General features: G+C 43.0%; 3 protein-coding genes across 3 annotated transcripts; 2 read left to right on the forward strand and 1 right to left on the reverse strand.

Annotated features, from left to right (window-relative positions):
* Positions 1 to 8,586: 8,586 nt before the first annotated feature.
* LOC106642657 (uncharacterized) lies at positions 8,587 to 10,325 on the forward strand. The gene is made up of 4 exons (XM_089595494.1): positions 8,587 to 8,716; positions 8,849 to 8,983; positions 9,064 to 9,422; positions 9,902 to 10,325. The coding sequence occupies exons 1-4, from the start codon at positions 8,639 to 8,641 to the stop codon at positions 10,323 to 10,325; spliced, it is 996 nt and encodes a 331-aa protein (XP_089451620.1). The 5' UTR covers positions 8,587 to 8,638.
* Positions 10,326 to 10,649: 324 nt separating this feature from the next.
* On the forward strand, positions 10,650 to 16,801 carry LOC106642678 (chitooligosaccharidolytic beta-N-acetylglucosaminidase). The gene is made up of 8 exons (XM_089595284.1): positions 10,650 to 10,817; positions 14,473 to 14,573; positions 14,631 to 14,811; positions 14,874 to 15,111; positions 15,181 to 15,511; positions 15,582 to 15,909; positions 15,982 to 16,383; positions 16,459 to 16,801. The coding sequence occupies exons 2-8, from the start codon at positions 14,491 to 14,493 to the stop codon at positions 16,708 to 16,710; spliced, it is 1,815 nt and encodes a 604-aa protein (XP_089451410.1). The 5' UTR covers positions 10,650 to 10,817; positions 14,473 to 14,490; the 3' UTR covers positions 16,711 to 16,801.
* A 107-nt stretch (positions 16,802 to 16,908) lies between these two features.
* On the reverse strand, positions 16,909 to 18,968 carry LOC106642656 (uncharacterized). Its single transcript, XM_014357495.2, has 5 exons — positions 18,551 to 18,968; positions 17,853 to 18,083; positions 17,709 to 17,775; positions 17,287 to 17,647; positions 16,909 to 17,211 (listed from the first exon to the last, which is right to left on the reverse strand). The coding sequence occupies exons 1-5, from the start codon at positions 18,611 to 18,613 to the stop codon at positions 17,055 to 17,057; spliced, it is 879 nt and encodes a 292-aa protein (XP_014212981.2). The 5' UTR covers positions 18,614 to 18,968; the 3' UTR covers positions 16,909 to 17,054.
* Positions 18,969 to 19,982: the final 1,014 nt, after the last annotated feature.

The following is a 19,982-nucleotide window of genomic DNA, read 5'->3' on the forward strand; positions in this document are numbered from 1 at the left end:
CCTCTTCGATATCCATTTAAATGTTCCTCTATGTGCAGCTTTCTGCGGCGAGTCCTCCTCGTGTACACAAGAGAGAATCGAGTTGCCGATGCGATTGGGGAGGGAAAAAAAAAAGGCTCGTTTAACGCGATCGAGAACCCAGAAAATTAATTTTCCATCAGGCGGTATTCAATTTGCCTCTGCTTCCGTGTTATATAAACTCGGGTCGCGACGGCAAAGCGAAGCATTTGATTAATTAACGAATCAGCCATTCGGATCAGTCAACGTGATATATCGTATCCAGGTACAAAAAAAAAAAAAAGAACACGCGTGCGCTGAAACAGAATAATCAAGCTAATTACAATTATCGTGATTGAGGGGATTTTTGAAGCAATTTTCACCCACGGCTCGATGAACGAGCACATAAATGTGCGCACGCGTGTATACAAACGATATAACGGGGGGGGGGGGTTGGCGCAGTAATTAGTTTCGCCCGCGAGTTATCTCTCCAGAGAGAGGAAGAGAGACACGGCTGTCTTTTACTTTGTCTCTGCTATTGTAAAAGTAAAAACAATGTCGATCAAAATTATATATATGTATATATTCATCACAGTTGAGAAGGAGTTACCTCATAATAATATGTGACCGCACGTATTTTAGCTCCCGCAGTAGTACGAGCTACGCGTGTTCAGACGAAAAAAGGCTCGGGTCGGTCGGGCCAACACAGTTGAAAGAGGAAGAGCACGCCAGGGTTGGGGGGGGGGGATGGCTTTAATTACCCCTACCTAGCCATTAAGCCAAAAGAGAGGATGGGTGGGAGGTACAGGAACGACCAACCCCGTTAGTGGATTCATTTAGTCACATTAGCGGGCGCGCGCGCGTGCGTTTATATATGCAGTAGACCGCATCACGGTGCAAGCCGCAGAGGGAGAGAGACCGTGTGATGCTTTTCTCCTTTTGCTCCCTCCTACTCTGCATGTACATATATAGCCCCTCGAGCAGATCTAATGTGAGAGTACACACATATATACATACATACACACACGTGGATTCCGGCCAGACGGGGCGAAATGTTTCTCTCGGAAACGTATGTGTATGTGCAAAGCGACGGATCGCATTAAGGGTAGAAATATACGAGGGAGGAGGCGCTCCCGGACTAATGAGTTCCCGGCTGATACGTACACACGCATCAGAAATAATATTTGGAGATGCTTGCAATCGCGGGTAATATATACGCGATTCAACAAGTTCGTAATGTATATTTCATCTGCGCCGCGTTACGCACGAAGGGGGTGAGTAATGAAATTGGCCGTGTATTCACGGATAATTTGAGGTTCAATTAGCCTCGGGGGGGGGGGAGAGCTCGGATATCGGATTTCTCGTGGCTCGTGTACACGCGAGTGTTTCTCCATGTACCTGCGCGTGGAATTACTTCTATCTGGGGAAAAAAAAGGAGGTGCTCTTTCGCGTTTTCTTTATCTCCGGAGAGAGAGAGAGAGAAAGGAATAGTTGGGGTGGGAGAAAGGAAACAATGGTCTCGGGGAGGAGTGATTACGGCCCGCTTGTGCAATAACGATAATGAGAGGACGTGGCGTCGGAGGAGGTGTCCACGCGTGAGGTTCACGGGCTCGCACCTCCGAGGACAAGGGAGTTGTTGTTCCTCCGGACACACCCCGTAAGCACGAATAATGACGACTACGACGATGATCCGCGTTTTGCCGATGTTTTCACGCTTGCTCATCTCTCGTTGTGCTCCTATATAATGCTCGTGATTGCGACGGTGCCGACGCAGGTGTAAAAAAAACACACACACACACACTCGGCGATATCAGGTGTGAAAAAAAAGTCACTCGATGTGGAATACGACGCCCGAGCGCCCCTTGTGTATTTCGAGGACAACGCGTTTTTTTTTGGGCTCTGAACTGCTCTGTCTTTTTGCAAAATGCAAAGGGCAAAGGGGGGGGGGCGGGCCGAACACTGCAGTAAAATACAAATGCAATGTCTAATTAAAAACACAGATATATATATGCCGAGCCTCGATGTAAGTAAAACAAGCCAACCCTCCCACGTTAATGTATAATCGTAAAAAATAATCTGTCGGTGGCGCATCAGCCAAGAGAAAGAGGGGTAGTAACCTACGGCAATAATAGGAAGCTTTCGGAGGGAATATTATATAGAAGTAAAGGATGGTCTGACGTGTACCAACGCATAATTGTTTTTCCCTCCGCGTCGGAAAATATTAATCTCGCTTCGCGCGACGCGTACACCAACGACTGCGCGTGCGGTTGTATACGGATGGAGTGACGGTGTATTATTATTATCATATACATACAACGCAATATGAATAACAGAGTTCCATTATTGCGAGGAAGCTGCGAGTACACGGGGGAGTGAGCACGGGAGGGCAGATATTGCGAAACGTGACTATATATATATACACGTACAGATTAATGTTTTCTACCCCCTTATATTCCATAACGCGTATTGTGTGTATACCTGTGTGTGTGTATGTGTAAATATTGCGTTGGGGTCTCAAGGTCCCTCGATTAGGAAGCTCCTGGGGTGGGATTCGCCTCGTCTCGGAAGCATTTACGTGGGAATTCGCACGCGGCGGTTTTTTGAAACTTTGAATTTGTGAATGTTGTACTACAACGGTATGTTTTTGTTGCTCAAAGTATAAGGGGAAAAAAAAAAAAAAAAAAAGTGTCATAATTTAGCTTGACTTTTGTTGGGGTTCAAACATTTTTAGGAACACCTGTGTCGTTTTTTGCCGTGAATATTTATTAAAGTTAATAATTGAAAGTAAAAAAAATTTAAAAAAAAACATAAAATTTCAGGGTAGCAAATGTAGTATTGAGCCCTGCAAGGTCGAGAAAGAAAAGAGGGCGAAATCTCTCCAACGGATTACATTTCGCGATTATCCAAAACTACGACAAAAGAGGCAAAAAACCGCCCAACTCGTCCGTGTGCCTGTACCGTTAGAAAAAAGAAAAAAAAAAAAAAAAAACATGCACAATTGCAGAGGAGGAGACGACCTACACGACGCGAGGGGGACACATATAAACCCAGGGGCCGCGCGCGACCCATTGTTCACGAGCATCTCATGAAATTAAACCGAAGGCGCTCGTGAAAGAATGGAAAGTAAAAAAAAAAAAAAAGAGTTGTGCTCGCGCTTTAGTTTTCGGATCGCTGCCTCGTGTGCTGCACTCGTGTATAGAGTCTCTGTGACGAGGTTTATTTTAATCAACGACTCCGTAACCCCCCCGCAACTGCTCTCGTGTATGTACAATGCTTGTACGTAGCTTTTCTATTCCGTTTGACAGGACTGGGAAGGTTTTTTTTTTTTTTTTCCAACCCTACCCCTGGCCCAAAGGTTCGAGTGTTTTTTACTCTCTGCAACAGTATGAACGTTAAACATTTAACTTTCTTTTTCTTTTTTTTTTTTCGCGATTTCCGATGATTAGCGGATCCGAACAAACAAAAGCTCCATATCCGGTAAAGTTTTAATCATCGAAATTCCACTAGTGTGTGCTTGTTATGAAAAAAAGGAGAGACAATGGAAAAAAAAGCTCGAGGATGCACTTAAGATCGAAAGACGCGGAGGCAAGGATGTGTAAAACAATAAATTACTCGTCGGAGGGAAAGAAAAAAAAAAAAAAAAGTGTTTACAATGACAAAGAGGTCGAGGAGTAAGAGAGAAAAAACTGCATTTTCATTAGACGCACAGAGACACACGGAAAATCCGAAACTACGCTGCAACGGAAGGAGAGGGAGACAATGAGCGGAAGGTGAAAACAGAGATGATGGTTGAAAAGGAGGGGGGGAGGGGTCGCCTCGCATTGTTTTCCGCAACATTTGGCTCCCGTCGCTGATGAGATTCTTCCTCTCCTCCTCCTCGCGATGGCAAAATGGCCCGTCGAGCTTTCCCCGCCCCCCCCCTTTTCTTTCGTATATATACGCGAAATACAATACGCTCTGCCTATGTACACAATAAATCTGCTTCGAGGATGAACCGCCACCCGCCGCGGTGTGTCGCTCTTTAATCAAAGACGCGAGTCGGCTCTGGGATGTGTGTGTATGTATTAAAAATTTTTCAGGCCTCGAGAACAAAGGCTATACACGATGCCTAAGCATATATACATATGTATTTTACCCTCAAAGTTTGTGTATATCATAAGTACATCTTCTATCCCTCCACCGCCGAAAGAAAAAATAATTTCCGAGGTTTTTTTTTTATTGATTAATACGCGTTAATATTTGCTTGTTTATTTATGGATTCGATGGGTCATGGCACCGGCAAAGTTTACAGGAACAGGTGTATGTGCTGCGTCAACTGTGTGAATAAACTGTGTGATGTAAAAACAAAAATAATACTGGAAAAAAAAAGAAGATAATTTATGTAAAAACAGTATAGTATAGAATGTTCAAATTAATTATATAATTGAGGAAGTAAATCGATACTTAAAAAGTTGATAAAATTTGACATAAACGATACTGTCTGTCACCAGTGGTTGATTGGACGTCTCGGGCGGGGTATCGGGGAGTGGAAAAAATAGTTTTTATAATGTAATGTGAACATCAGCACTTCTCAATCGCCAAAATGATCCGAACGTAATTATTTTCGCTTCTTTCGCCAGTGCACTTGGTGCGGGTGATAAGCATCAACGCACGGTCCTCGGGAAAAAAGTGAAATCAGGGGCGCACATCAGATACGCAAAGAGCAAGTGGGTACACAGATGTCACGTATATACACGTATACGCTATACCGATATACCCGCCGAGGCATCTGCGATTAATTGAACGAATCCACCCGAACGATGTATATCAGTGTATGTATATGTAATTATACCGGCTATAGCCGAGAGATCGGTATGACGAAGTAATCATTGTGTACCTACCCGCGCACGCCCATATAATGTACCCGGGCCTCCTTTGACCGCGAAACAAAAGGGGGCAAAAGTATAACGATCGCTGCGGGGACCTGTCATTCCCCTCCCCCCTCCTGTTTTTTTGTTGCGCAGCCTCTCCGATTGCATATACACGCGTGATCGAATAATGAAAAAAAAAAAAAAAAAATGAAGGGAGTCCAACTCGCGTATTGTAGGGGAGTCAATTATATACCAACTGCATGATTGTTTGAGCTTTTTTGGATGAAAACGCGTGGTATACGGCACGCGCGAGAATTTCTCTAATCGATGCTTGATTAACTTTGCAGCTTTTTTTTTGTTGTTTTTAGATGCACCTCCGTGGGACGAGATCGAAGGGTTTGAATTGATAGGGTCTAACCAATGGATAAAATGATTGATTTTTACCATCAATAATATTTATTCAAATGCGAAAGCAAATATGTTAAGAGACAACTGAATCCACCTTTGAAATTGGAACAATTTTTGTTTAACGACATTCCTTTTCGTTAGAGTGTAAATGTACTGCGTCCCCGCGATCCGATACTCACGCATCGCCACTACAGTGGAAAGAAAAAAGGAACAAACGATGAAAAAAAAAAAAAAAAAAAAAAATCGCATGATCAATAACGGGGAGTCTCGTCGTTTCCTCCTAGACAAAGGCAGTTGGAAAAACTCGCGACGTCTGTGTGCCCACACGCACGCAAGGAGGAGAAAAATCTTTCCTCTCGCGCTATACCTAAAAAAAAAAAAAAAAAAAAAACAACGCGTACACCCCCCGTAGCGCATTGGCAGCTACTTTGTGGTTTTTTTCTTTTCTTTTTCCGCCATAACTGCGAACGAATGGGAACAGAGAAACAAAAAACAGTCGAAGGGGAGACAAATCAAGGATGATGACATACCTTTGAGCCATTGTCGCCACCCGGACTGATATATATATATATATATATATATATATATATATATATATATATATATATATATATATATATATATATATTATACTATACGCTCGCTTATTTATCCATACGTATAAAATACGTGGCTTTAATCGTAAAAGAGGCTTCTTTTTTTTTATACACCCATATACCCCCTCCTTACTCACTTGAAAAACAGTACAAGTACATCCACGCGATAGATGATCTCGAAGAAAAGTTGACACACAGAGAGAATGATCGCCTGTGTCCATGTCCCTACCCAGGAGAGATACATACATATATATAATATAGGTGGGTGGGCGGAGCGAGTGTATAGTACACAGGGTGTCCGTTAAATTAATCCGCACATGTATATATGTATACCGGCGCCCAAGGGCGTTGCTCCGTTTCCGGGGCGGTGGCATTGTTGACCCAATCGCGGGCGTATTTGCACCACACGATTTTCTCACCCCCTGCCCTACCCGGAAAGAGTATAGACGGTGATTTTTTTTTTTTTTTTTTTCCTTCTTTCACACGTTTAATCGCAAGCACCTTCGGCATCACCCTCCATACCCGATGGACTCGCGCCTCGCAATATACCTACATTGGGTATAGAGCAACGAAGAACAAAAAGAAAAAAATTCATTTTCGCGACGCCGGCGCTTCTTACTCGGGGCTGGTATAGGTACAAGAAAAGAGGAAAGGGGGGTGATGGGGGGGGGGGTTTGTATGAAAAAGGAAAAAAAACAGTATGTATATTTATAAAGAAGCAAGAGCGCGGGAAAAAAAAAGAGGGAGGGTAGGGAAAAGACAACTCGCGGAATTACGTAAACACGAGGACGCCGGCGCATCGGGTTGCAGCTTCAGTTGCGGTGGTGTAAGCCCCGTGGCCCGCAGGATCAGACAGAGGCACATAGCCCGGGGCCATGTAATTCATTACTAAAGCAATCTCGCCACGGCGCAGCCACCCCCCCCCCTTCCACGTTTTTCTACCTCTTTTAGCGAGGTCCACCCACTCTCCCTTATAATATAAAGAGGGAGGAAAAAAAAAGCGAGAGGCGCGGGGGCGAGGATGAGTGGGGAAAAAAAAAAAGAAAAAGCGTTTCGAATAGAATAGAAAAGAGGGTGCCGGAGCACCGAGCTAACGGGGGGTTGGGGGACAACAAAACAGAATGAAACACAAAGCGCCGTTTTCATAATTAAAAAGATTGCGTATATTCTGCTGAACCTACCCCTACCCCCCCCCCCTGCCTCGCTGATTCTTCAATTTCCTCCGCCCATTGTTCGACCGTGCCCCCCTACTTCTATATACGTATATATATGTATCTATCCGTGGACCGCGACGATGGCTGCCTGCCGCGGGAGTTGCTTGTTTTTCTCTACTTTTGTTTTTCCGCGGGATCGCCGGAAAAAGTGTGGTTCCTTGGGCTCTCGCTTTTTTTTTTTTTTTTTTTTTTTTTTTTTTTAATATTTAATCGGGTGCTGGACACGAGTATATGCAGTCACCACCTGAGAGACGGTAGTTCGCGATTCGGGGGTGAATCGCTAGTGGGGCGTGTGTATATTTAGTGCTCGGGTTCTCGTAAGGTGGCATTTTTTTTTTTTTTTTTTTTCCTTGGTGTGTTGTACAAGTATATATTATACCAGTCTATTGAAAAAAGGTGGATCGAGATATCGCGAATGTAACAATATTAAGTTGATAGAATTGTTTTGCTCAACTGTAGTATATACAGGTCCATCAATATTTTTCACGATAAATATACAACGGCTGTTTGTAAAAGAAAAGAAAAAAAAAAATTAAATCGTAAAATACATGTAAAATTTAACGATATCCAATTACTATTATTGTGATTTTATAAACCGTGTCTCCGTTGTTCAAAGAAGTAAATAATTGTGAAATTTTCCGTTACAGGCAGAAACGAGTCGTTGACGTCAGTGATTGTCAATACCGATCTTTGAGTATGGGTGTAAATTATGCGATTGGAATAAAAAATTATCCTCAACCGATTCAGTAACAGTATAGGTGTTTTTGGCAAATCATCACGCTTCAAAGGGCACAAGTTCCAATTATCACTTATTATCAATATTTGCAGTATCGCCCTTCTTCGATAATTTTTCATCCAATCCACCCCACTGAAAGCACATATAACAAGCGCAGCAGCAGTCGTGCACAAGCGAATGGAAGAAAGAGTAGGAACGGGAGGGAAAAAAACACCACATTGGGCCAAAAAAAAAAAAAAATTCAATCGAAACGTGAAATCGCGAAGGTGACGACGCGAACCCGAGCCGGCCGAAAATTCACGCAACGCGGGTACGAAAAAAACCCTATCCACACATCGCACCGAGGGGGGGAGGAAAAAACTCCGAAAAAGAAAAAAAGCAGAGCCAAATTAGAGTAAATCAATTCGAGCGGTCAGCGACGCCCTCAAACATTACACATGAATCGTGACGCGTAGAAAAAAGAAAAAAAAAAAATTAGATAGATACACACACATGCAAAACGGAGATGCGCTCTCTGTACGTATAAATATACGTAGATAACCCAACGGCGCGTCGAGAAGAGGGGTAGCATTGAATTCCCGCCCCCTCGGGCTTGGGAGTGGACCAATAGCGAGGCTGGGCGAGCCACCCCCTTGCGCGAGTCCACCCCGTCCGTAGCGCGCGCACACGCGCTTTTTATTCCAAAAGCCCACGGGTTTCGGCCAACAGCCATGCCGAGCGGTCCTTCAGTTCGGCCTTGCCGCGCGGGCTCCGAGTGACTCGACGCACGAGCATATACTTACGTCGGTATATACATATATATATATATACTCAACTCGATCGGTTAGCGCGAGTACAATGGCTGGGCCCTACCTGTCGCCGCTGGGACCCCAAGCTGACCTCCTCACCGAGTACATGTTCGGACGTCGTCGTCAGGTCAGTGTACGTTTCTTTTCTCTCTTTGATCCGATTTCGGGCCATTTCTCCACCTTAAACATACTTATATACAAAGAAGAATATGTAAAGGGGTAAGTGTGAATCTCTATACTTGCTCTTCCCTTTTCGCAGAGACGGAACCGCACGACATTCACGCCCCAGCAGCTCCAGGAGCTCGAGTCGCTCTTTCAGAAGACCCACTACCCGGACGTCTTTCTCCGGGAGGAGGTCGCCCTGAGGATCTCCCTGTCGGAGGCCCGAGTTCAGGTACGTGGGTCGCTGTAGCTCCACTCTCCCTTGGTAGGATAATCCTTTGGTGACACGGGTTGGGGTGATTTTGGGTGCAGGTCTGGTTTCAAAATCGTCGGGCCAAGTGGCGCAAGCAGGCCCGGCTCCAGTTACTCCAGGACGCGTGGCGTATGCGCTGTTTGGGCCTGGGTAGCGCGGCGCCTCTCCTCCTCCGGCCACCCGCACCTCAGGATCGCGGGGACGCTGCCTCGCCGCCTCAGCATCACCCTCCGGCCCAGATCGGTAGTGTGGCTCAACAGCAGAACTCAACGACCACAACACTCGTCACCACGACCACGTCCACGACGACGACCACGAGTGTGCCAACTGCGACGGACAAGGTTCCCGACGTCGGTGCGCCGCCCGTACAGTGCAGGGACTACAGGATCGGTCTGCCGCCGCTACCGCCGCCTCACGGGTTTGTCGCTTTTACATCCCCCTCCTACGACCTTCGGTACATTGGGCACGTTGTCTATACCTACCGATCCCCAGCCTTTTGCTCCTGAGTTTTACCGATCATGTAGTACAGCATTTTTTTTTTTTTCTTTCTTTTTCAAGTACGGGGTGAATGTTACTGGAAACAAAAATTTACTATCAAGTGTTGCGTTGTACTAAATGAAAAAAAAAAAAAAAAAAAAAACAGTACAATACGCTGGATGATTGATCTCAATCATCTTCCCAGTGAACGCATTTTCTCAAGACTTCTTGTAGACTTGCAATGCCCATCTGAAAGAGGAAAGTTTTAGAAGTAAGAACTCTACAAGAGACCTTGAGAATGTGTGTGCCAATTGGGTTGAAAAAAAAAAAAAAAAAAAAAAAAGAAGCTCGTGACAGGTGGCTTGTATTGACGGGTGTACAAAAATCATGATAAACATAATGTTTTGCTCTAAAACGTAGTTACGGTGCCGTGTCTTTGGTGGAGACGACCAACCGATCCCCGGAGCGTTCGTTGGGTTGCGGCTGCGGTGGTTCGCCGTCGCGTGGTTCGGCGAGTCCTTCGGCCGTGTCGTCCTCGTCGGAGAGCGAGAGTTCCCGATCGCCGGTCCACCACCGGCCGCCCCAGGAGGCGGAGATCGACTTGACCGTTAACAAGACCGGCGGGCCCCTGTCGCTACTTCGGCTTGTACCACCGCCCCCGCCGCCGCACCAACTCTTCCACCATCACCTACAGCAGCAACAGCTCCACCACCACCATCATCATCATCCTCATCACCACCATCTTCTGCAGCACCAGTTGCCGGCCGATCTCAGTCCGTCGCCGGGCGCCCTGCACTCGCCCGACGAGCCGCTCGACGTCACGCTCAACGGGCCCAACAAGTAATGGCTCGGGGACCTTTTTTTTTTCCACCGATGCCCACTGTCTTATTCGATGGGACAGTGCGCGGTACTTCGAGTGAGAAATAAGTTTTGTCTCTAGTCGAGTTTTTTTTTTTTTTTTTTTTTTTTTTTTTTCTGACTCTATTGTGAATATACCCTCATCTACACTCCACGCGCAGTGTACATATAATATATAATTATACCGAGGAACGAGACGGCGATGCGGAAGTTGGACATTAACTACTCGCAGTATATATACCGTCGTACGCGCGCGCGTCTCTGTGTGTACAAATTGAACATTACAAATACTTTTACTCCTATTGTCTGCGCAGAGTGTGAAAAAGCAATAAGTATAAGAAAGTATATGATGTCACGTATATGATATACAACACAATGGTATACGCGTGCGTTTGCGCATATGTGTGGATACGGAAGATCTCAAGGTCGCGTATATAAATTTACTTAATGAAAAACAATTATTTTCTAGTCTCTAGCGGTGAGTTACTGAATGCACATAATATATTATGTATGTGCAGTTTGCAGCGAGTGTAAATAAAACGCATGCGATTGATGTAAGAGGCTATATACATATATTGTACCCGGAAAAAATTTGCCGAGGATGTGCGCGCGCGAGTGTTGTGTGTATTAGCGATGCGTTCGATGATTTTTTTACTTGTTGAATAACGAACGAGAGCCGTTTACGTTATATATAAATAAATTAAAAAATGCATGGATGCGCGTATGGAATATATATATAGTACCATACATATATATACAATATGTTAGGGAAGCTCGGATATTTCAGGGTGCAACAGGTTGTAATAAGTTGTATAGTTGTTAGGTATATGTAATTGTTAAGAAGTAAAAGAAAAAAAATCAAACAATGTGGATAGAGCGATAAAGATATATATATATATATGCGCCTATGTATGGATATACGAGTAAACAAAATAGGCGTTGAAATAAAATTTTACTGGTATATAACACACGTCTTTTTTTTTTTTTTTGCTCACTCTTGTACTCTTGAATTTAAAAAAAAAACATTTATTTTTTCATAGTCGCGAAATGTTTTTTCCCCGTTGTATTATACTCAAGTATCACCACAAGTGAGAATCAGCCAAAGTTTTTTTTTTTTTTTTCCAGAAAAATGCTTTTGACGTTACAAATCACAGTCATTGTCATGTAAATGAGTAATAGGTGTACACCGAGAAAGTGGCATACATCCGGGTAAACCCAACAGTAGATACATTCTCTCAATTGTTTTTTTTTTTTTTCTTCTTTCCAAATCACAGATTTACCATCTCGACAAGCGCACACAAAAGGACACGGGACACAGACACGACAGTTACGAGGCGTCGGTACAAACACATAAAATAACACACCGCAAATCGCACGTAACGAGGCGGCAATTTGCGCGTGCCTATTCCGCTCCTCCTTTTATTTTTTCCTCTCGGTTTGCCTTACATTGATACAAATCGCTGTTTTATTACACGTGACTTTCTTTATTTCTATTTCGTTTAGTCTCAACCCGCAATAAAACTATATACGTAGAGAGACGCGTTGGTTTTTCCAGAACAACAAAGCGGTTATCGCAAAAACATTTGAGCTGCGTTAAGTTGGCCTTGCGATAGCCGTATACTTATCGCGCACCAGCACGAATTTATTTATCTTTTCCGGACTACACTGATTTCCCTTACTTCAAAGCACTTTTTTTTTTTTTTCATGTTTTTTTCGAACGAAGGAAAGAAAAAACTGCAATTAACAAACAAAGGAGCAAAGCGAGCGGGAGAAAGAAGTTTCTCCGTCATCGTCGAGTCCAACGGCGGAGGTGCAGCCGCGACCTCAATTGGCTAAATACCCCTGCCACCGGTGCCTTTCTTTCCTTCCTTCGTCTCATCTCTGCACATGATGGGATATATATGTATTACCTACTTACCTATATAATATGTACATATATATATATATACTCGAGAGGCAAAGGCGATATTCTCTCGTTACTATACTCGATGCCGGTGGATCGAGCGTATCATCATCATCGCGGTACACCCACTATAGCGAGCGAGCTCGGCAAAAATGCGTGTGTTTCTCTTTCATCTTCTCCCCGGGTAATTATATACCCACAAGGAAGGAATACCATGACGAGCATCACAATGGACGGTGTACAACTCACGAGTGGATATCACTGAGCAACCCAATTCTTTGAATCAAAGACAATTTCTTTACCCTCATTCCGTTGAATATTTTCTTTTAATTGAAACAAATTTAGTCGGTCCAAATGAAACATTTCGTACAACTAAATGAGAAATTCGTAATTAAAAAAAGGAAAATTTTAATTTAATAAAATATTATTTTCAATTAACTTGTACTTTTTTACTCATGAGAAAATATTTAACCGGAATGAGGGTAAAAAGAAATTTTCTTTGATTCAAAGAATTGGGTCGCTCAGTGATAGTACATTGTCGATTGGATGGAAGATGAGTCGATCACTTTGTTTTTGTTTTCTATCTTCTTCCTTTGATGATTGTGGGATCATTAGATATACAATGTTGCATTGAGAGTGCACCTGTAAAAGGTATAATAATTTCAAACCCGAGACACACAATAGGAAAATACATTTTCCATTTTTACAGTATACATGTGTAAGGACTCTCTTCGTGCGGGTGCGCGAGGAAACAGATTAAAAAATTACGTTGCTCATAGTTAAAAAAAAAAAAAAAAAAAAAAAAAGTATGTTCAAACGTGCATCACGTATAGTCGCTTATATATCCAAAGAAGACGACAACGAGCTGTACGTGTAAAAAATATATACATACAAGTATTGTCGAGCGTCGAGAGTGAGCGGCTCAGTTGGCGCGCGACGGGCGACCCGTGCATAATATGTTGCAGTATGTACAACGTTATTGCACGCACAAGTATACCCGCGCGCGCGATCGCACACCTCGTGAGATCTAGTTAACGGGTTTGCTTATCAGGCCTCGATAACGTTATATCGGAGGACGCGACGCGCATAACGGTAATCCCAATATTTGCTCGATTGCTGTTGTTTCAAGGTGAGTTGTTGTTGCAAGTCGAACAAAAACAAGCGATTCTTCACTGTCGATGAGTCGACCGACGCGATATACCCATCAAAAGTATACACCCTCCTTCCCTCTTTTGCCTCGTGTATAAGTGATGTGCTGTGCGAAAAGAGTACATATATATATACGTTGCAGCTCGTTAATAATTGTCCACGACCTATACAGTTGTTGGCGGAGGTGCTTGAAAATCAATATTACGACCACTCGGAGCTTTACAACTCAATTGTTTATTTGAAGAATAAACGTGCGTGCGCAAGTTTAATTTAGCCTCGTGCCCTTTGGGTAAAAGCGCCCGCGACATCTTAATAGGCTGTACACCGAGAGCGCAAAAATAGCCGCGGCGGACTCGATACTTTTGTTTCTCTCAGACTCCCTTGCGGTTGATCCTCTTTTGATAACGGAAATATAGTAGCCGGTGACGCGCGCCAACGGCAATCCGACTTTTGTTTTTTTCACCAGTGTCTTAGAAATGAGAAAAAATGAACAAACCCCTCAAGACACGACTCCAAAGGGGAAATATGCTAATTGAACGAGGTAGGAAAAAAAAGGGGGTGGATGGAGTGTGTATTTTACTTTGTTTTCCAAAATTACTCTCGTAAACACAGGTGGCAGTGTCCATGTTGGGAGGGTAAATAACGAGGCCGGCAGCGACTGGCGAAGGAGAAAAGTCGTTCACGAATCTTTGGGCTTGTAACATTTTTCATGCACGCGCGCGATATACATAAACATCCGATCATCGTTGAGGGTAGAACATTCAATTTGGCCGTCTCGGTGAGCTTATACACGCAGATTGAATCAATTCGAGATCGAGCGTTTGACGTATCGAGTTTAAAAAAAAAAAAAGTTGCGGATTATAAGTTGATGCACGTTCAGTCGGCATCGTTGCGTTTATCGCGCAAACGCGTTATCTTCGTCCAAACAAAAGTCATATTATAATCAACAAAATACTCATCGCTGCTCGTACAAAATAAAAGGCAAACAATTGAGATGCACAGTGTGCTCTCGATTCGATCCAGTGGAGCACCGACTACTGAGTCGTTAATTGAAACGTTAAACCTGTTTCTCGTGATTCAGATTCGATCGCGGGAAAAGATGCGCTCTTCCGTAGTCTTGGTCGTCCTATCATTGCTGACAGGAAGTTACAGCGATGCTCGAAATGCTGCTCGGCAACAGCCGTAAGTCCATTGTTTATTATCTTTTTTTTCGTCAAATTAAAAAATTGTTTTTGGTAGTTTTTTAAGGGTGTACGAGTGCAAGGCGGGCAACCGGTGCGAGCGAACGGATCAACCGATCGAGTCCGATCGCCTGATCGGTATAGGCCAGCACGGCAGCTTGCAAGCCTGCCGGCTCGTTTGCTCGAAGACTTCTGGCCTCTGGCCGATTCCAACTGGACTGGTGACCATGGGCACTAACGTGAGTCTCTATAGCCCGGAATTTTCTATTTTTCAACGCTCGCGGAATTTTTGTGTCCCCAGTACGTTCCTGTCCATCCGAGGAACTTTATGTTTGTGTACATGAACGACGAGCTTGAGGAGCCCGCGCGAGTCTTTGCGTCCGAGGCAGTCGAGGTGTTTTTGAAAAACGTCAAATCAACCTGCGGTGGCTTGGAATGCAGTCCAGTAGACAGGCAAATCGTGGTGTACTTGACAGTCAAGTCCTCCAGTCTTGACCTCGACTGGGAGACAAACGAGAGCTACGATCTGAGAATCCCGGGTGAGTTTTCACTTTAAAGTTTAAAAGCAAAGGAAACAATTTCATACCTTTTTTTTTCTCCGTACGCAGAAACGTCCTATCAGATAAAAGTTTTCATCGAGTCGCAAACGGTCTACGGGTTGCGCCATGGCCTGGAAACCCTGTCCCAGCTCATAGTCCCATCGATAAAAACAGCAAACAGCACAGAACTCGTAATGATCAACTACGCTTGGGTAAAAGACAAGCCGGTGTTTCCTCATCGAGGTCTGCTGATCGACACCGGGAGGAACTTTTTGCCGGTTGACGACATTTTGCGCACGATCGACGGCCTCGCCGCATCCAAGATGAACGTTCTCCACTGGCACGCCACCGACAGCCAAAGCTTTCCCCTCGAGATCAAGAGCTTGCCTCTCATGTCCGTGTGAGTAGAGCTTATAACTGTGAAATACAAAATAGCCTTTCGTTTCAATTAATTTTCTTGGAGAACATAGGTATGGAGCTTACGGGCCAGAGTCCATCTATACCGTGGATGACATGCAGAAAATCAAAAAGTACGCCAACTCAAGGGGGGTCAGAGTGATCCTGGAAATCGATTCACCGTCTCACGCATGTGCCGGCTGGGAGTGGGGTCCAGCTCAGAACAAGGGAAATCTCGTTGTCTGCGTCAATCAGCAGCCCTGGCGGCAGTACTGCATCCAACCTCCCTGTGGCCAACTCAATCCGATGAACAAGGATCTTTACGATGTGCTGAGGACTCTGTACAAAGAGCTGCTCGGGACCTTTGGAAGAAACGGCATGATGCACCTTGGTGGTGACGAGGTTTGTCGACACTTTTCGTACCTGCAAGCACAAGATTCGATTTTTATAACAAACAATATAATATATTACTAGCTATTTATAAACTGCTGGAATTCATCGGAGGAGATTGTCACGGGGATGTCAGAAATAGGATTGGGACGCAGCAACGAGGACTTTCTGAAGATCTGGTCGTACGTGCACAACAAGCAGCTTGAGATTCTCAACCAAGAGGGCTTGGACAAGAACATGGACAAAGCCATAATTTGGAGCTCGCAGCTCACCAGTCCAGAGCTTATAGAGACGTACTTGGACAAGAGCAAGTTCATTGTGCAGACTTGGGTGGAGGCGGACAAAGATCTCAACCAGAGGCTGCTGGATCTCGGCTACAAGCTCATCATTTCAACCAAGGACGCCTGGTATCTGGACCATGGCTTCTGGGGCATAACAAAGTACCATACCTGGCGCGACGCCTACAAAAACATCATTCCTCAAAAAGTAACGTATACACCGCTGTGCGCAATAACTTTTCGCTGCCTACGCTATATTCACCTCTTTGATCGATGCTTATAGCCGGGTGTCCTGGGAGGCGAGGCGGCCATGTGGGGAGAATACGTTAACCAAGGTTCTCTGCACTCGCGCGTTTGGCCGAGGACGGCTGCTGTCGCCGAGAGGCTCTGGAGCGACCCACCGGCTTCGAAGATGGGCACCGCCGATGCCGAGCCACGGCTGCAGGCGCACATCGACCGACTCGGCAGGAGAGCCGTGCACCCGGATGCCCTTGCTCCCGAGTGGTGCAACCAGCACGAAGGCCAATGCTTGTGACGACATTGTGATAAAGTTATATAAATAGCATCCGATGGAACTTTTGTACTGATCGTATTTTTCTCATGTGCAATAATCAACGAATTTTAAAATAGGATAATTTATATTTCTACAAATAAATTATAGATTTAAGTAAAAAAGATTATGGTTTTTTTACAAAAAATGTTTACTCAAACACATATATATATATATACACACATTGCACACGAACATTCACAATACTTGTCACAAAATTCTTTTCACAAATATACTTACAAACGTACATGTTTTTTTTTTTTACTTAGTAAAATAAGTTTAACGCAATCAACACATAACATAGAAATTTGTGGTTGATCAAAAAATCTTTAGTACTGGTACCCATTTGGGTACTGAGTGTACCCAGCTTGGTACCAATACCAATAGTACCACTGATTGTACCACTGATTGCACAACTCAGCATAAGATTCTTGGGAAACTGGTTGAATGTTATTCTCTTGTGGTTGTACTTGAGGCGTACTAATCCTGAAAAAGGAATTTTTTGATATTAAAATTTCGTTTTAATTCAATATATTTAAATTAATTTACACAATTACTTACTTTGTAGAATCCACTAAAGTAACTAATTGGCTACTTGATACTTCATCTTTTATTTCCACCTTGACTTGTGGTTCCTCTTCTTCGGTTAAATCTATGATTATTTTCTCTTGACTTCCTTTACACGTACAGGATGGCACCGCTGTTTCCGGCTCTTTTTCCGACTCTTTTGCTAGCTGACTGATTAAATCTTTGTCAATTTTATTTTTATTTTCCAACAGCAGCTGAGTCAAAGCTCCTATGGAGATATCCTTGTCTTTTTCCACACTGGCCGCGGATTCTTTAACTTCCATTGCATCATCTTTTGCTGGGTTTTCATTTTGAATCGTGACTTTAGGTTCTTGGTTTTCATTAATAGTATGAGCTGAAAAAACAGAATTGATTATTAAAAGTACAACTCAAAAGGAATGTTTGAAATTGTTTACCTAATTGTTGAGCTTCTTTGATCACTTCTTTTTTGGAATCGCCTTGCTGTCCACTGCCCTTGCTAGCCTTTGGCGGCAGAGAATCAAAGACCATCATTATTTATTAGACAAATTTCAAAAAATCGATTGATGCCAACTAATTACCTCCGTGTTAGTGTCGATCCACTTATTAATCAATAGCTTTACCCTCCTTCTCTCAGAAACTATATTCTTTAAGTTTAATTTGGTTATCACCTTATGGACCAGATCAATAGGTTGATAAAAAGGATTTTTGTGATACTTAGTCATAATTTTGTGCACCGCTTTTCGTAGTTTTGGTGGTGTCACAAGAGGCAGCACTGGTTTCTTTTCTTTTCTTTCGTTAAGCGCAACCATCTAAAGAAAATAAAAAAATCACTAAGTGAGTACGAGCATGACTGCATGATAAAATAAATGGCTACATTCCTAGACCAAATAGTATGATTAAAACATTTAAAAAGTTGCTAAATTTTGAAAATCTATCTTTACAAAACTAAAAACTTTCTATCACAAGACCCCCAAACCGATACCAAATGATTTATAAGTGTAAATTATATTTATTTCTAGTTTTAAAAAATCAATGGCAACACAAGGTAGTCAAAATATATCTTTTCCTCTAACCCATGGCTTTAGAATCTTAAAAATTGTTATGAAAAACTAATCATTCATGGCAATAGACAAAATTCAACCTACTGAATTGTCTATTTTATGCCCTACACATTGTCTACAACAACAGTCTAACGTAAGTGTGAAAAAGCCGATCAACCAATTAGTCTGTCGCCAAATGTAGTCCATGTAAGTATTTATATTAAATAAGTACTTACTTTTGAACATAAAGGCCCAGGTCTACTGTGCCTGTACGTGAAGCTGCTGCTGCTGCTGGACATCGTCACAACAGACGAAGCGAAACTTCTTGACGTAGTGTGCGAGAGGAGTGTCCGAACCTTTGCTGTTTTCTCTCTCTCGTTTTCTTTTGTTTCAGGTGTACCTTGTACATTGAGCGGTGTTGTCGCTTTTCATCAATAAGACAAACTCGCGAAAGAAAAACACACAACACTCGACGAGCGACTCGAGAAATCCTTGGCAACGCAATATTCTTCTTCGTGAAGATGGTTTTGCGCTGCTCTGCCCTGCCGGCCGGTGGACACTACCAAACACCTGATGACACTACGTAGGTATAGGAACTGCGAGTTTGCCACCTCTCTCGAGAGTGACTCGAAGTGGAACTCCATCTGTGGAAGTGAGAAAATGGCGGAAGCAGGTACCTATACCAAATTACTAAGCTATACAACCTAAAGTAAAGTAGTGAAGTACACGTGAGAAAAAATACAATAATTACTGAGGCGAGGCAAATTTTGACACTTGTTTTCTTTTTATCTCTCTCGCACGTCGCACCTCTCTCTCAGCAAAGAAATCTCAGTACCTATCAGCTAATCAGTTTCCGTATATAGAATTCAGAATTCAGAAGTATAAGTATACACAGCGAGCGGCGAAATTGCGAACGCTGCATTGCTGCGAGAGTACTACCTGGTGCTAGGGATGCAAGGCTATACTGTCACACACTTCAGGCTGTAACTACTAAATAACTGTTTTTTCAATTTCGATTTTTGGGAAAAATAAGTAAATAAGACCCTGCAATTGCATATATACGGTATAGCATTATTTTTTTATGGAGAGATTAGGTCGTGCCACGAAGGTGAAGTTCATATGTAAGTATCTACTAGTAAATTTTCTTAGAATTGTCGAAAATTTTATCAATAAAAAAGAATACCTAACATGTACTTAGTGTGGTATTATTCCAGCAATTGAATCTGTAATGTGATTCTACATATTATATACATTTGTATTAATGTGTGCTAAAGGGTCGATCACATATTATACTACACCACATTGGAGTACTTACAAGTAAGTTCTGTTAATCTAAATATTTGCTTTGTGTATAAAAATTTTCATTTTTTAAAAACTATTTTATTATTTATATTTTGAAGAGTAGTTCGATTTGCACACCTATTAAGTATTCATCCATTAGAACGATGTAAAATATTTTTTTTTGTTTTCATTTGCAATTATTATGTTATGTTTCTCGTAAAGTTTGTGCGTGCACATGTTCAAGTACTGATGAAACGTCAAGGAAACATTTATCTTAACTCTTGTCGTGCATAAAAAGGGGTAGGAAGCTTCTTCTGATTCATCGATTATTCCTGTTAAAAAAAAAATAGATCGAGCGTACTATGTCCCCTTGCCCTCGGAAATGAG

Source organism: Copidosoma floridanum, unplaced genomic scaffold (assembly GCF_036245765.1).
Source record: "Copidosoma floridanum isolate Cflo_tuat_1 unplaced genomic scaffold, Cflo_Japanese_pri ptg000025l, whole genome shotgun sequence".
In the NCBI taxonomy this organism is placed as follows: domain Eukaryota; kingdom Metazoa; phylum Arthropoda; class Insecta; order Hymenoptera; family Encyrtidae; genus Copidosoma; species Copidosoma floridanum.

Bases quoted from the DNA above. Each gene is read 5' to 3' on its own strand.
- LOC106642657 (XM_089595494.1), top strand. From the start codon at position 8,639: ATGGCTGGGCCCTACCTGTCGCCGCTGGGACCCCAAGCTGACCTCCTC. The intron at 8,717-8,848 runs GTCAGTGTACGT...CCCTTTTCGCAG, and splicing joins TGTTCGGACGTCGTCGTCAG to AGACGGAACCGCACGACATT. The intron at 8,984-9,063 runs GTACGTGGGTCG...TTTTGGGTGCAG, and splicing joins TGTCGGAGGCCCGAGTTCAG to GTCTGGTTTCAAAATCGTCG.
- LOC106642678 (XM_089595284.1), top strand. From the start codon at position 14,491: ATGCGCTCTTCCGTAGTCTTGGTCGTCCTATCATTGCTGACAGGAAGT. The intron at 15,512-15,581 runs GTGAGTAGAGCT...TGGAGAACATAG, and splicing joins AGCTTGCCTCTCATGTCCGT to GTATGGAGCTTACGGGCCAG. The intron at 15,910-15,981 runs GTTTGTCGACAC...ATATATTACTAG, and splicing joins TGCACCTTGGTGGTGACGAG to CTATTTATAAACTGCTGGAA.
- LOC106642656 (XM_014357495.2), bottom strand. From the start codon at position 18,613: ATGTCCAGCAGCAGCAGCAGCTTCACGTACAGGCACAGTAGACCTGGG. The intron at 18,084-18,550 runs GTAAGTACTTAT...TATTTTCTTTAG, and splicing joins CTGGGCCTTTATGTTCAAAA to ATGGTTGCGCTTAACGAAAG. The intron at 17,776-17,852 runs GTAATTAGTTGG...CTGCCGCCAAAG, and splicing joins GGATCGACACTAACACGGAG to GCTAGCAAGGGCAGTGGACA.